Source organism: Pichia membranifaciens (assembly GCF_001661235.1).
Source record: "Pichia membranifaciens NRRL Y-2026 unplaced genomic scaffold PICMEscaffold_3, whole genome shotgun sequence".
In the NCBI taxonomy this organism is placed as follows: Eukaryota; Fungi; Ascomycota; class Pichiomycetes; order Pichiales; family Pichiaceae; genus Pichia; species Pichia membranifaciens.
The window spans coordinates 1,069,937-1,082,829 of record NW_017566984.1 but is presented as its reverse complement, the minus strand read 5'-3'; the positions used below and the strand labels follow the sequence as shown (position 1 = coordinate 1,082,829).

The window sequence follows — 12,893 nt, the reverse complement described above, 5'->3', positions numbered from 1 at the left end:
TTGCGTGGTCTGCATATCCATGTATAACTGAACATCTTTGGTATTTTCTTTTATGTCTATAATCAACTAAATAGTTAAAAATCCTTTATTTATTTACCTCTTCGTTGATCCGGCCTCTTCAGTACCCGTACTCGTTGTACACAATGTGCTCCTCGTCCTCCTCGATGGGGAAACCGCATTCTTCAAGGATTTTGGCAAACCCCAACTCCAGCACAAGGTTCTTCAGCTCTTCGTTCTTCACACAGAACAAGCCCATGAACCCAAGCGAGTTCTGCCACACCTCCCCGTACTTGGCGGCCCTCCGCGGAACAATCATTATCCAGTCCGGCATCATCAGCAAGTTGTAACTCATCATCGAGTCCTCCATGTCGTGCTCCTTGTAGATGTTCAATGCCCTCTTGATCAAGTACATGTAGAGAATGGCCAACGAGTCTTGCTCATCCTCCTCATCGCTTGGATCATCCTTCAATTTCAAGATATAGTGCTTGAAACTGGCCTTCTTGTGGAACAACGGTCTCCGGTTCTCAACAATCTCCTTCGGTATAAAATAGTCAACACCTCTCACAACATCATCCTGGTAGACGTGGAAGTTGCTAGGCAGCATCATGAACTGGATGTGCTTGTGGAACTGCGAGTACCCACTCTCCGGACCGCTGTTAAAGAAAGAAAAGTACCTCTCAGTCATGTTCTTCTCCTCAATTTTCCTGTTGAGGTTCTCCAATATCGCATGCATGAGCTGCAGCTCAATAGGTTTCAAAAGAGTGTCTTGTTTTTCAAACTCCTTCGTGACAAGCAAAAAATGGTACCTTGTGTTCGGATACTTGTTCAATATCAGCCGATAATTTCCAAACAACGAATCAATAATGGTCAACTCCGGCTCCGGGTGAAGAAATGGGTTCTTTTTCTGGATATCGGCAATCTTTTCCTGTGTGACCTTCACGTCATCCCCAGGTTCGCTTGCACGGTTGTTTGGTCGCTTTGATAATGCCTCTACGACCTTAATCTCGTACTCCATCTTGGTCTTCTTGTCTGTGATCCTTTCAAAGTCGCTGGCCTCCTTGAAAACTAAATCTCCATTTTTTTCAGCTTCATCAAAGATCTTGACAATCCGATCAAAAAGGTCAAGATCCCGTAACTCTTCCAACGTTTCAATGACGAGCGGTTCACCCATATTTTGCTAATTCTGCTTAACGTGATCTTAGTTTCTAACCTCAGAATGGAATGCAGAGTACTGTCCCAGCTTCTACCACTCTCTGGTCATCAGTGCTCCACCCTAAAGTACATCATCGTGTCCCTGCTTTCATCTTTCGTTGCTCGCCGCGTCACATAATAATTAATATTTCCCCATGACGTGATAGAAAATTTGACACCGGCATGGGGACTGACAAGAAGACACTGTAAATCACGTACACTATCAGACAGGCCCAAGGCTGTAGCCAGACCTTACCTCTTTTCGCAAAGAGATTATTCGATCTCGATTTTAAATTACCTCGTTATATATTATATAGTCAAATCTAGTAAGCACAACTTACTCGTCATCACAGGAATATGTGAATCCACGGAACATCTCCTGCAGCTTAGGAGACAAAACACTGTTAACCGGTGTCAACTTGGCAGCCTGAGAGGTGAACTCTTCCTCAAAGCATTTGGCTTCTCTAGGATCGCTCACGTCGGGTTTGTAAGGAGGGGTAACCTTCATATTGAAAATGTCATTGAAATTGACATCTGCAAAATAGGGATGCTCCATGATCTCCTCTGCATCCCTCTCACTAGAACCTAATCTAAGTTTGGCATCTCTCGTCAACAACTTTTGAATAATGTCGACAGCTTCTTTCGACATACTTATTGGATAAAGCGGTTCATCGGTCAAAATAGCATTAAAAACTTCCTCTTCATCGTCACCTTTGAAGGGTGTTTTGGTCAAGATCATTTGATATAATAGCACACCAAACGCCCACCAGTCAACAGCCTTGTCATAGGTCTGTTCTCCAGAAATGATTTCGGGGGCCATCAATTCCGGAGTACCACAGAAAGTTCTCGTCTTGTTTCCAAACCACATGTTTTCCTTGCACAAACCATAATCAGCCAATTTGATGTGGCCTTCCGTGGTCAGCATGATGTTATCTAATTTCAAATCTCGGTAAATGATACCATTGTCGTGCAAGAACTTCAAAGCCAGTAGAATTTCAGAAGCATAGAATTGAGCCCTCCTCAAAGAGAATTTTTTTTGCTGGACATGCCACATCAAATCACCTCCACTGATATACTCCATGACAAAATAAATTCTGTTTTCAGTTTGAAAGCATTGGTACAGATTCAGCAAGAAAGGATGTTTCTTTTTGTTTGCAACCAGGAAAACTCTCTTTTCAGATTTCGTACTCTCAACTTCATCGTTTTCAACAATGAAATTCTTTTTTAATACTTTGATAGCACAGAGTTGGTTATTGTTGACATATTCTGCAAGCATGACTTTACCAAAGTTACCCTTACCCAAGACAGATAGAAATCTGTAATCATCCAAGCCGTATCTTTTACGGTGGCGGCGTTTCTGATGATGGCGGTGGTGATGATGTGGATGTGGATATTGTTTAGGTGCGACTGTCGAGTCAGCAAGTGTCATATCTTCAGGAGCACTTTTGGAGCCCTCTTGTGGGTATTTAGGGATTTTAACACTGTGTCTGATTTCGAGTTCTGAAGAGTCAGCATTAGCTTCAGGCAAGTTGCTATCAGTCGTTATGTAACTATCCTGAATCTCTTCTCTGGTGAAAGTGTTATTGCTCGTTTCTCTATCATTCGCTTCTTCCAAACTATTTCTGGTGACCGCTCTTGCCGGATATAGGTTGTCAGTTGGCGGGGTGATTATCGGTTGTGTTTTATTCGTAGGTTCCAACAGCTTGTTATGATTTTCGACACTCATTGTGCTAGTATCTGCTGTATTATCTACCTTGTGATCATTATCCTGATAGAAATAATCATCTGGTTTATCATTATTATCAAGGCTTCTAATGTAGTTGTTGTGGCTGTTACTATTATTTTGAGCATCGTTGCCTAACGACAGATTCAGCAATGTGGCTGCTCCAGAGGTGGTCTTCTGCTTGGTCAAAGGAACACCATCTGTGACTGCTTTAGAAGCTGGCAAAGACTTCCTTTTGCTAGTTTTCTGTTGACTTGCTCTTAAAGCCTCCAGAATTTTTTCTATAGTTTTTGGTGAGATACCACAGAGATCTGGAACATAGTGCATACAGTTAGCATGGCACATGGTACCACATTCTTCACACTTGCGAACATTCTTCTTACCAAATGGTAAAAGATAACCACAATGGCAACACCATTTTGCACCACGATTTGTAACCGGACTAAATCTGTGTGGGATTCTATGGTTCAATTTTGTGTCTTCCGAGCTGATATCAGAACTTGATTTAGATATACATTTGGCAATGATGTTTTTGATACACTTTTGGTGGCATAAGAACAAACAGTCTTCACATTGGAAGCCTGTGTACCTCAAGAACTCGTTACAAACAGCACACGACATGATGTTGTAAAATTGTTTCTGCACAAACCTATGTCCCTGAGATTCCACAACTTCTTCTTTCCTTTGACGGATTGCACCATGACGTCCTAAGCCGCTTGTGAAATTGTTATGGTCTGTCCTGTTTTTACTTTCATTGGTTTTAACAAAACCCAGCGTTAGTAATATTTCACCAGTCGGTTCTATTCCATACCAACCAGTCGATCTGATCGCTGAGAAGGTTGAAGCTGAAGAGGGAGAATCACTTGTACTTGTTGCCAAAGGAAGCTTTTGCACCGAGGAGGCTTTTGAAGATAGGTCGGGAACAGAATTGAGCAGTGTGCTCGACGACTGGTTCCCTGTACTGTCATCTGAGATGTTAGAGCCATTGATCCACTGTTCGGATGTGACCCTCTCCTGTTTGACCTTCTTTCTACGGATCTCTTCTGCAACATCAGATAAGGAAAGCCAGAAAAGGCCGACGGGAATCAACTGGTCGTTTATCTTGTCGTACACTGTCAAGGACAGCTCGTTGGCCTTTTCGACATTGATGTCGAAAAAGTCGGCCCATCTATCGTTTCTTGATCCCTTGGTCCTGGCTCTCTCGTTGTCATCTATTTTAATACTGATTATGCATTCTGGGTTCCTGGAAAAAAGCGGCGATTGGATGTGATCTACGTTTTTGATTGCCTGGATCTGGATGAACAAGACGCCGGATAGCGGGTTCTTCCTGACAGTGTTGATCATGGCATTTTCCCTGGAAATATCGTCAAAGTCGATGTACATCGACTGGTACTCCTTCATAGCTCTCTTCATGAGCTGCAATTTTCGATCGCTTTCGGACCGGCCCCGCTCGGCCATGGCAATGCTGGACCGGTCACCTTCGACCTGGTAGAGGTTGTACATCTTCTCGTTTGCTTCCCTGTACTGTGTTTCGACCTGGATCTTGAATTCCAACAACTGCATCATGTACTGGATTTTGTGGCCCAAGGACGGGCAATCGTACTTGAGGAGGTCCAACGCCGTGAAGAGCGGCCTCTGTCTGACCTGGTTGTACGACTTGGCATTGGATGTGTTCGGGTTGTTGCTGCCGGCGTCGCTAGTGGAGGAGGCGTTCGAGATCTGCAACTTCTTCAGGATCGACTCGAGGTACTCTATGTTTTTCTGTGCTTCTCTCACCTGCGTGTTGCATTTCTGGATAACGGACGGGTTGTTGGTCTTCTTCCGCACGTTGGTGGCTCCCTCTGCCAACTTCTTCTCCCGGTCGATCTTCTTCAAGATGTCATTCAGCTTGTCCTTGTTATTGTTGTTGTTCGAGGCCATGGCGGGACGCTTGCACGAAGTCCTGCTTACAGAGAAGGTGCTGGCGAAACAAAAAAGAGAAAGGTGGACGTAAAGGTAAACAGATCACCTGGAAAACGTGTCTGTTTGATGCAGGCTGGCTCCTGTCGGGGTAACTGGTAGGTGGTGGTCGGTCGTTCGTTCGCTGTCGTCGCAGTCGCAATCGTCGTCGTCGCAATCGTCGTCGTCGCAATCGTCGTCGAAGGGGACGTGGTCGGTCAGTCGGTCGGTCGATCGATCGGTTGTATTCTGGACACCGGCTGGTCGCTGATCTGTTCTGTGCCGATCTTTGCTGCCGGACAAGCTGACCCAACGGCACTAATTCCGTCGTGCTTCCGACCTGAGGCAAAACAGACAGCCCGGCCGGCTCATGAGAGAACCAGGCTCTCAGGCTCTCAGCCCATACAATGGCGCACGCCGTTCGCTGCGCTATAAATAACGAGGACAACAAACCGCAGCGGCCTGTTCCCAAAGAGGAAATACTTGCTTGTTCCTTTCAGAACGGGTCATCATCGTCTTCTTCTTCACCACCTGGGGCAGTCTATACGTCTACAAAGTTCAGCGGTTGTTACACTTGCACTCGCAATCGGGAACAGGACACACGTAGTGCTTGGAGAACCACTCCTCGGCGTGTCCTGCATGCATACAGTGGTTGCAAGATAGACAGAAGCTGAACCACTCCTTGAACTGCGACTCGTTCGTCGCATGTGGAGACTGCTTCGAGTTCTCTGGCAGCTTGTCGTCGGTCTTGGAGAGCTGTACCTGCTTTTCCTGGTCGGCCGGCTTGTCCAGGTCGGCAGGACTGCTCATGTGCATCACCTCCTTTGGCACGGGGACGCCCTGTGTGATGAGGCAGATGGCACAGCGGGGGAGCGGGAAGCCGCAGTGCTGGCACGAATGGTTGTTGGTGTCCTTCCGGGTCTTCTTGTCGTTGGCGTTGGCGCCGTGGGTGCTGCCGCTGCCGCTGCCGCTGCTGGAGACAGTGTCCTTTGTTATCGACTTGTGGCAGTTCGTGCACTGGAGATAGAGCTGTCTCGGCACGAAGTTGCCCGAGGGGCTCTGTTCGTTGCTCTTCCTGGAGAGCTTCGCCCTCGCAATGTCAAACTTCGCCCGTGCAGAGAACAAGCTCCAGCTGTTGAGCAACGTGCGGTAGCTATCGACCCAGCGTTCGACCCGCTCGTCGGTGAAGTACTTCGGGCTCGCAAACGACGCAATCAAACACGCCGTCTGAATGTCGTTGTTGCGGTCGACAAACGACTGGAGGAGGTTGATGCCCTTCATCGTGATCCCCGTCAAGATGATCCCCTCCACATCGCCCCGCTCGATCATCGTGTCCGCCAGCCGGTTCAAGTAGATCTCCAACTCTGAATCGGGAAGGAACCGCAACGCCACGCCAAGTCTCTCTCGCAATGGCAACGCAGACTCGTCAAGAACGTCCCACCAGTTCCCGTCGGCAATGTACGCAAAGATTATCCGCAAGTAAGGGTCTTCCAAATCAGACGCCAACTGCCTGCACCTATCCTTCCACGTATTGTTCGTGGTGGAGTCCTTGAAGGCAGAATACGCAGCTATCGCAGTAGACATGATCCGGTAGTTCTCGTTGTTCGATTCGCCCAAAATGCTGATTGCACGGTTCACGTCTCCGTGGAAAACAGCCCAGCCAGCAGCCCTTTCGTAGTTGCCGTTGGCCACCAAGTTGATGTACTTTTCCTCCAATTCTCTTACCCCAAAGTCCCATCCAATGACGTACATGGCCAAACGTCTCTGGACCTCTTTTGAGCTCTGTCCTTGGAACCCAATTACCGGCTTCGCAAGTAGACTGCATTCTCTAGCCCTTCGGTCTACAATCCCCTTCGCAGCATTCATGATATCCTTCTCGGTGATATTCTCAAATCCAGTGTACCTATTGAACGTCATAAAATCTTTGTTCATGTTCCAAATCCCAAGCACTCCTAGATAACCAAAATCAAAGTCGCCGAAGTTCATCTTGCCCGCAGTAATTAAATCATATGAAATGTCTATCCATTTCCATGCATTGTTTAAGTGCAATTGCGTCTCGTATGTATTCATGGAAGACAAGGTCTCCATGTTATTTTTACAGCTGGTCCCATACCCTCTCGAAGCTCTCCTTCTTATCGTGGAGCATATATCATTCTCCAACAATGAGTCCGATATCAAAGCCATTGCCTCTGCATCAGCCATGTACCCGTTTTCCCCATTTGCAGCCTTTTTCTTCCCATCTGTAGCCTCCTTGCTATCATCGAATTCTTGTGAATTGCCCAACCCCTCATCCTCATTATCATCTTGAGTAGTTCGTTTGGACAGCGAAAGGGCCGCCAGCTTGTCATCTATTTTTTCGATTTTATTATGCATTGTATCGTTAACTTCATCTATTGCAAATTTGCTGAAAACGCCACTTGATCCACAGAATGTGATATCATTGTACGAGCTGAAAGCAATACTGTTCTGGCTGTCAACAACTTTCATCTTATATATACTACCAGACTGCCGCATGCAAACTAGCTCTATGCCATATGCTGCATTTGCGGACGGGGCGTAATCAAAGGAGATAACCCTCTCGTATTTCGTCTTAGTGTCATGCACTTTTGAAATAAACATGGACCCTGTCGGTCTAGCGACCTTTGGTACAAAGTTTGGATTCTCCTTTTTATTCAGCTTCACCATTTGTTCATATTGGTATACCTCTGACTCAAGTGGAGGAACATTGGCCACTTGCCATCTTCTCACCAAATCACCATCAAATAATGCACCAATTTCGCCTCTCTGGACGGAAGAAAACCGATACGGAGAGCCATTGGTCCTTCTCTGATAATCATTCAACAATTTGCTAAACAAAAGAACGGGGCCCTCATTTGACACGTTTGTATTCTGATATGCACTGTTCATCTGGAATGATTCTGTAAGTTTCCGACGATCCCAAATCGCAAGGGAACCGTCTTCACTGTTGGACGCAAACATGAAAGGGCTGAATGGATTAACGCTTATGTTCAATGTGCATCGGGTTGCAATCTGATACGTTGGCTGATTGCTTCTGACATCATACTCTCTGAGAAGCTTGTAACTTCCTGTGACAAAGTTTTTCGGTTCAGTAGGACAAAATGAAAGCGATGATATACTTTCGTTGGTGATACAACTGAAAATTTTGCTGGTTTTGCCCCTGAAGTCACCTCTTTGTAAACTATTAATATCCCAGACGTGAATGGAGTGATCTTGTCGTCCTCTGTCATAGCCCAATGCAATCAGTCCATTCTCATTAAACGAGACAGAGTTGCAGGATCTCGGCTGCAGTGGTTTGAGAACAATCGGCTCGACAGATGAGTCTCTGATGTCTATAAGGAAGCTTCTACCGTCAAACTGTCCTACAGCTGCCAAACCTGGAGTAGCATCAGAGTAATTTATGCACTGTATGTTATCAAAATCAGTTCTCTCTGTTATTTTCACAATGTTGTCTTCTTCATTGGTGGCATGTCGGTCTGTCTGATAAAGGGACACGATCTCCCCATTTGGATTTACCGCCAAATACTGTTCTTCACCGTCAACCTGCCATCTTTGAGCACGAATCACAGAGCCAGACATTTTCAGTTGCGCTTTGTTCTATATGTTATTATGGAAACAAAACAATGATAAACTGGCAGTTTGACTAGACGAACAGTAAAATTTCAAGATTAGGAGCCTGTAATTCTTCGATGATTAGCCGTCGGAATTTTCCTCGCATCAAGTCTTACCGGTGCGTAAATGTTGTTGATGTAATTAGTAGTAGTGATACATACAAAACAGCTATAAAGTCTATACAAGTGTGGGAAAATAAATACTGGGGTTTCCATTTTAGTGTATCTTGACCTTAAGTTGTTCTCTCTGAAGATGCTGTTTTTTTATGTTGATATCTCCTTCTTCCCATCCCTCCACTTCGTCAAAAAGGGCACCCCATTCGCATTCTCCCTTCTCCAGAAATACAATTCCTAAATCATAGGTTCTTGATTCTCCCGGCTTAAGTGGAGTTTCTACGCTGTATTGTAAGACACCGTTGATTAGGATCTTTTTCTCAAAAGTATAAGGGGGATCTTTGCACACAGGTATGTGCCTGATGATGCCAAAAATTAAATGCTTGTTCCTGTTGGTCAACTGGAGGCGGACTGTGTAAAACCTGTTGAGATTGGCATTATTGAGATCAACAGGTTGATTTTCCTGGTCTAATAAAGTTAACAAAATTCCTATCTTCTCAACTTCCAGTACCTCAATCATTTTGGAAGAAAATCTAAAACTTCTTAGATCGATGGTTCCCGTTTTACCCGCATGGATGGAGCTTGAGCTTGAGCTTGTTGATGAAACTTTCCAAGTAGCACTCACACGCTTTAGGATTTCCTCCTTATACCAAAAGGCATGTTTGATAAACTCCTGTTCAGCTTGAGGGGTTTTCTTATCTACTACGAACTGTTTATTTCTCAAGCTTGGGATTCGTTGATTGAGATATTCTTCGTCAAAGTCCATTCTCAACAGGGGTATGAACATCCTTATGTTTTTCCGGCTTTGCAGTTGGGAAGTAACGGAGAACTTACCTTCGACAGTCTTACCCACAGAATTCATTGAACCGTTTATCTCACCTTCTTTGTCATTCTGAGGGTTGCACTCAATACATATCTCCATCTCCTCTGACCACATGTTCACAAAATCTAATGCGAGTAAACAAAAATGAGAGAGTTTGTAATTTTGCTCCTTCATCTGTCTCAAATATTCCCAACATGGATCCTCATTCCATTCACTTATCTTGGTATTAGAAGTCAAAGAAATGATATCACATCCTGCAAGTTCAACACTAGGATAAACAGTTAGATTCACAGGTATAGTGAGACTCCTTTTGAACTCCGAAGCTGTGTCTTTTTGATGAGAATATTCAAGAACTAAATTTGCTTCATTAACACCAAGTTTTCCTCGTATCTCAACTTCCAAATGAAAAGACTCATTACCTTTAATCTGTGCAAGTTCATTTTTATTTAAAATTTTGAATGGCTTCATCATCAATAGTTGGTATTCAATCTCATAAACTTCATTGGGTTGTAAGGCTTTGTTATTAAGCTCTGCATTCAGTCTATCAGTGGTGGAATCCTTGAACTTGGATATCAAATGATTAATTTCGGTATTAGAGGCATTTTTCAAAACCACCTTGAATTGTTTTCTTTCGCCGTCCAAAAGCATTAACCATTTATCAGAGAGTTTTACATCCATAAGCTTCAATAAAGGCTGCTTATAAACAACAGAGATTTCCCATGTCCTCACCAAATCGGTTTGATTTTTATCGCTTAATTTATTCAGCTTAGGTGGAAAAGATTTCGGAATGTGAGTTTTGGACACAAATGTCTGTTTTTTACAGATATCAATCGATGCAATTATCCCCTTGATTGCAACTTTCCCATGTTGTTCAGGTATGATTGCTAAAGAAATAGAAATTTCGGAAAGCGGTTTCAGAAAAATTGAAGGAAATTCTGTGATTGGCTCCGTATACTTTTTAGTGTCCATAGTAACCAATTTTAATGGAAAATTATTTTCTGTGTATAGTGATAATTCTCTCACTTCCACCTCAAAAGCAAAAGCGTTTCGTAGAATGATATGAGCACCAGTCTCTTCTCCTTCTACTATATTATCTGCAGCAGTATCAAACTCAAAATCCAAAAATAAGTTCTGGTCCCAGTAGTCAGGTGTAGCGCCTGTTAAAGAGCAGAACTCACCAATTTTCTGATGAACATCCATTTGCTCCTTTTCTGTCAAAATTTGACGAAAATGCTTCAGTAAAATAGATCCGTAATAGGTGTAGCCCTCATAGTGCTTAATTTTTGTACAGAAAGAAAGTAACTGGAACAAAAGCTTCTTCTGTAAATGGTTTGTGAATCCAACGTAAGCGGAGTTTTTCACTTTTATTCCGTAATTCTCGCAATACTGATTTAGCATTGCATTCAATTCTTTGTACTCAAATCTGTTTATGGATATGACGTGCTTTGATTCAATAATCCGGTCTAAGAAATTTTTTATCATCAAACATTTTTTCATTTGCATATTAGTTTTGGAGTATAAGGAAATGAGAGTGAAAAATATCTGGGATTGTTGGGTTAAGGAAAGATGTCTAAAACCTGAATCCAAAACATGGGAGCAAAGACTATTGAAATGTTCCAAATCGAAGTTCTTAGATGTCTTTCGATTTGTGTTCGTTGAAGAAGAAAACAGGATTTCATGGATTAAATCTAGATCGAAGCTACCCTTTGCATCTATGGAAACCAAAAGAGAAGCATATCTGAGCAAGCTTTCAGACACGGCTATTTGTGGGACATAGTCTGTATGTGCTAGTTTTGCTTGCTCGTAGAAAGCAGATGATAGTCTACCACAGTTGAAAATCGTTTTCTCCACAGTTTCAAGTGGAACAACAGGTAAGTTCAGAGTAGAGGAGGAATCATGGCCTAAACCATTCAGTTGTAAGGAGGCTCTAGGGGAACTATTTGGCGACAAAAAAATGCTGTCTATGTCTTTTGCCTTCAACAAAAGGGACTCAATGAATGAAGGTAATTGGTAGGGAGCTCCAATCGATGATAGTAAAAAAATGCAAACAGCCAGTGCATCCAATGCAGAAGCTAGCCAAAGAAGGTCATTTGCAAGTTTGAGATTGAAGATGGCCTCGCATAGATCCGACAGTGCACTTTTCAGGTTCCCAGCCATAAGGTAGAAGTTAGCACTGAGTTTCAGCTTCCTTCCTTTTGCGCTCATCTGCTTTACCTTCTCAGAGTTTAGCTCAAAAGAGCTGGCAATTTTCTTCTTAGCCCTACCGATCGAGCCATCTAGATTGCCAGGAGATCGCAATGTAGTATGTTCATAAGCTGATGCATAAGTGGAAAAGTTGCTCAAAAATCTGGACGTTATATCACATATTTCAGTCTCCATATTTGCCGTATCGTGATCAACTGTATAGACCTCGCTTAGTTTTGAACTGTACGTTTTCGGACTGTCGAAAATCATCAAGAACTGGCTAATTGGGGCTGGATATGCCTTTTTCAATGTACTTTTCAGACTTCGTATTCTGTCATCCGTGAGATCGGCATGCCACTTCAATATACCTATCACAATTGCTGTTTTCCTGAACGGTTCAAAATCGTGCAAAAAGAGAGATTCTTGATCATCATCTCGGGTGATGAAATTGTAGTAAAGGTGGCCCTGAGGGTATGCTTGAGGATTAAATTTTCCTGGATTGTGTATTAAGTCTACTGCTCTAACGTCCTTCACCCTCTTCAGAGTTTCGAGTATTTTTTCGAAGTCAGACTGGCTTAGTTCATCGACGGGTACGAGGAGAGCACGTACAGTAGCAGGAGACACAAATGTAACTGAATCCATTTGGTGGTGCTGTTGCCGACTTCTGGTCTATATCAGTAGCCAAAAGCCTTTGCCAGTGTTGTCAAAAAGATGCACCTCTGTCCCGTTACCTATAACTGGTTCTCTTCAGATCGGTAGAAATATTACCATCATCGATTACTATTTTGATGGTGGGTAAGTTTCTCTGGGTATCAAACGCGAATAAGCCGCAGGGTCGAACTGGAGCATGAAGATGGTAATTTCCACTTGGCTATCGTCAAGCAAAAAAGCGAAAAACCGTTAATTAGGATTCTGTTCTTCAAAAGTTTTCTTTCTTAATTTATTTCAATTTTCCTAAAAAAGCTACAAGCTTCATCGGAAAGAAAAAAGTGTAGGCGTTACTTTGTTAGATTAGAGATTTTTCCTGCTGGAACCAAAACTTAGATTAAAGCTTCGACTAATTTGTTGTAATCTGTTTATTCTAGATTGAATATCCATTGCTAGTAGTACCTTTTAACAGTATGATTGTTGCTTACATATATATAACTAATATAACAACCCACAAGCTAATACTCTCAATCATAAATACAAGAGACACACCTCTTGTATTTATACACTTTTATCCTCGGTTAAACCTTCCATGATACAAGCACACGGCGACTAACTTTCCAGTTTTAGAGTACTAAGATGC

The 12,893-nt window shown here is 43.3% G+C and overlaps 3 protein-coding genes across 3 annotated transcripts; all 3 read right to left on the bottom strand.

The window, feature by feature from the left end:
• Positions 1-118: 118 nt before the first annotated feature.
• On the bottom strand, positions 119-1,171 carry PICMEDRAFT_72759 (hypothetical protein; the record flags this gene model as incomplete). Its single annotated transcript, XM_019164289.1, has 1 exon — positions 119-1,171. One exon carries the CDS (start codon positions 1,169-1,171, stop codon positions 119-121), a length of 1,053 nt encoding a protein of 350 aa, XP_019017830.1.
• A 357-nt stretch (positions 1,172-1,528) lies between these two features.
• Positions 1,529-8,449, bottom strand: PICMEDRAFT_58958 (hypothetical protein; the record flags this gene model as incomplete). The annotated part of the gene is made up of 4 exons (XM_019163331.1): positions 1,529-2,548; positions 2,600-3,091; positions 3,134-4,807; positions 5,672-8,449. 4 exons carry the CDS (start codon positions 8,447-8,449, stop codon positions 1,529-1,531), a joined length of 5,964 nt encoding a protein of 1,987 aa, XP_019017829.1.
• A 148-nt stretch (positions 8,450-8,597) lies between these two features.
• On the bottom strand, positions 8,598-12,245 carry PICMEDRAFT_16552 (hypothetical protein; the record flags this gene model as incomplete). Its single annotated transcript, XM_019161253.1, has 1 exon — positions 8,598-12,245. A coding segment is annotated over one exon (3,547 nt), but the record flags the coding sequence as incomplete, so codon positions are not given.
• Positions 12,246-12,893: the final 648 nt, after the last annotated feature.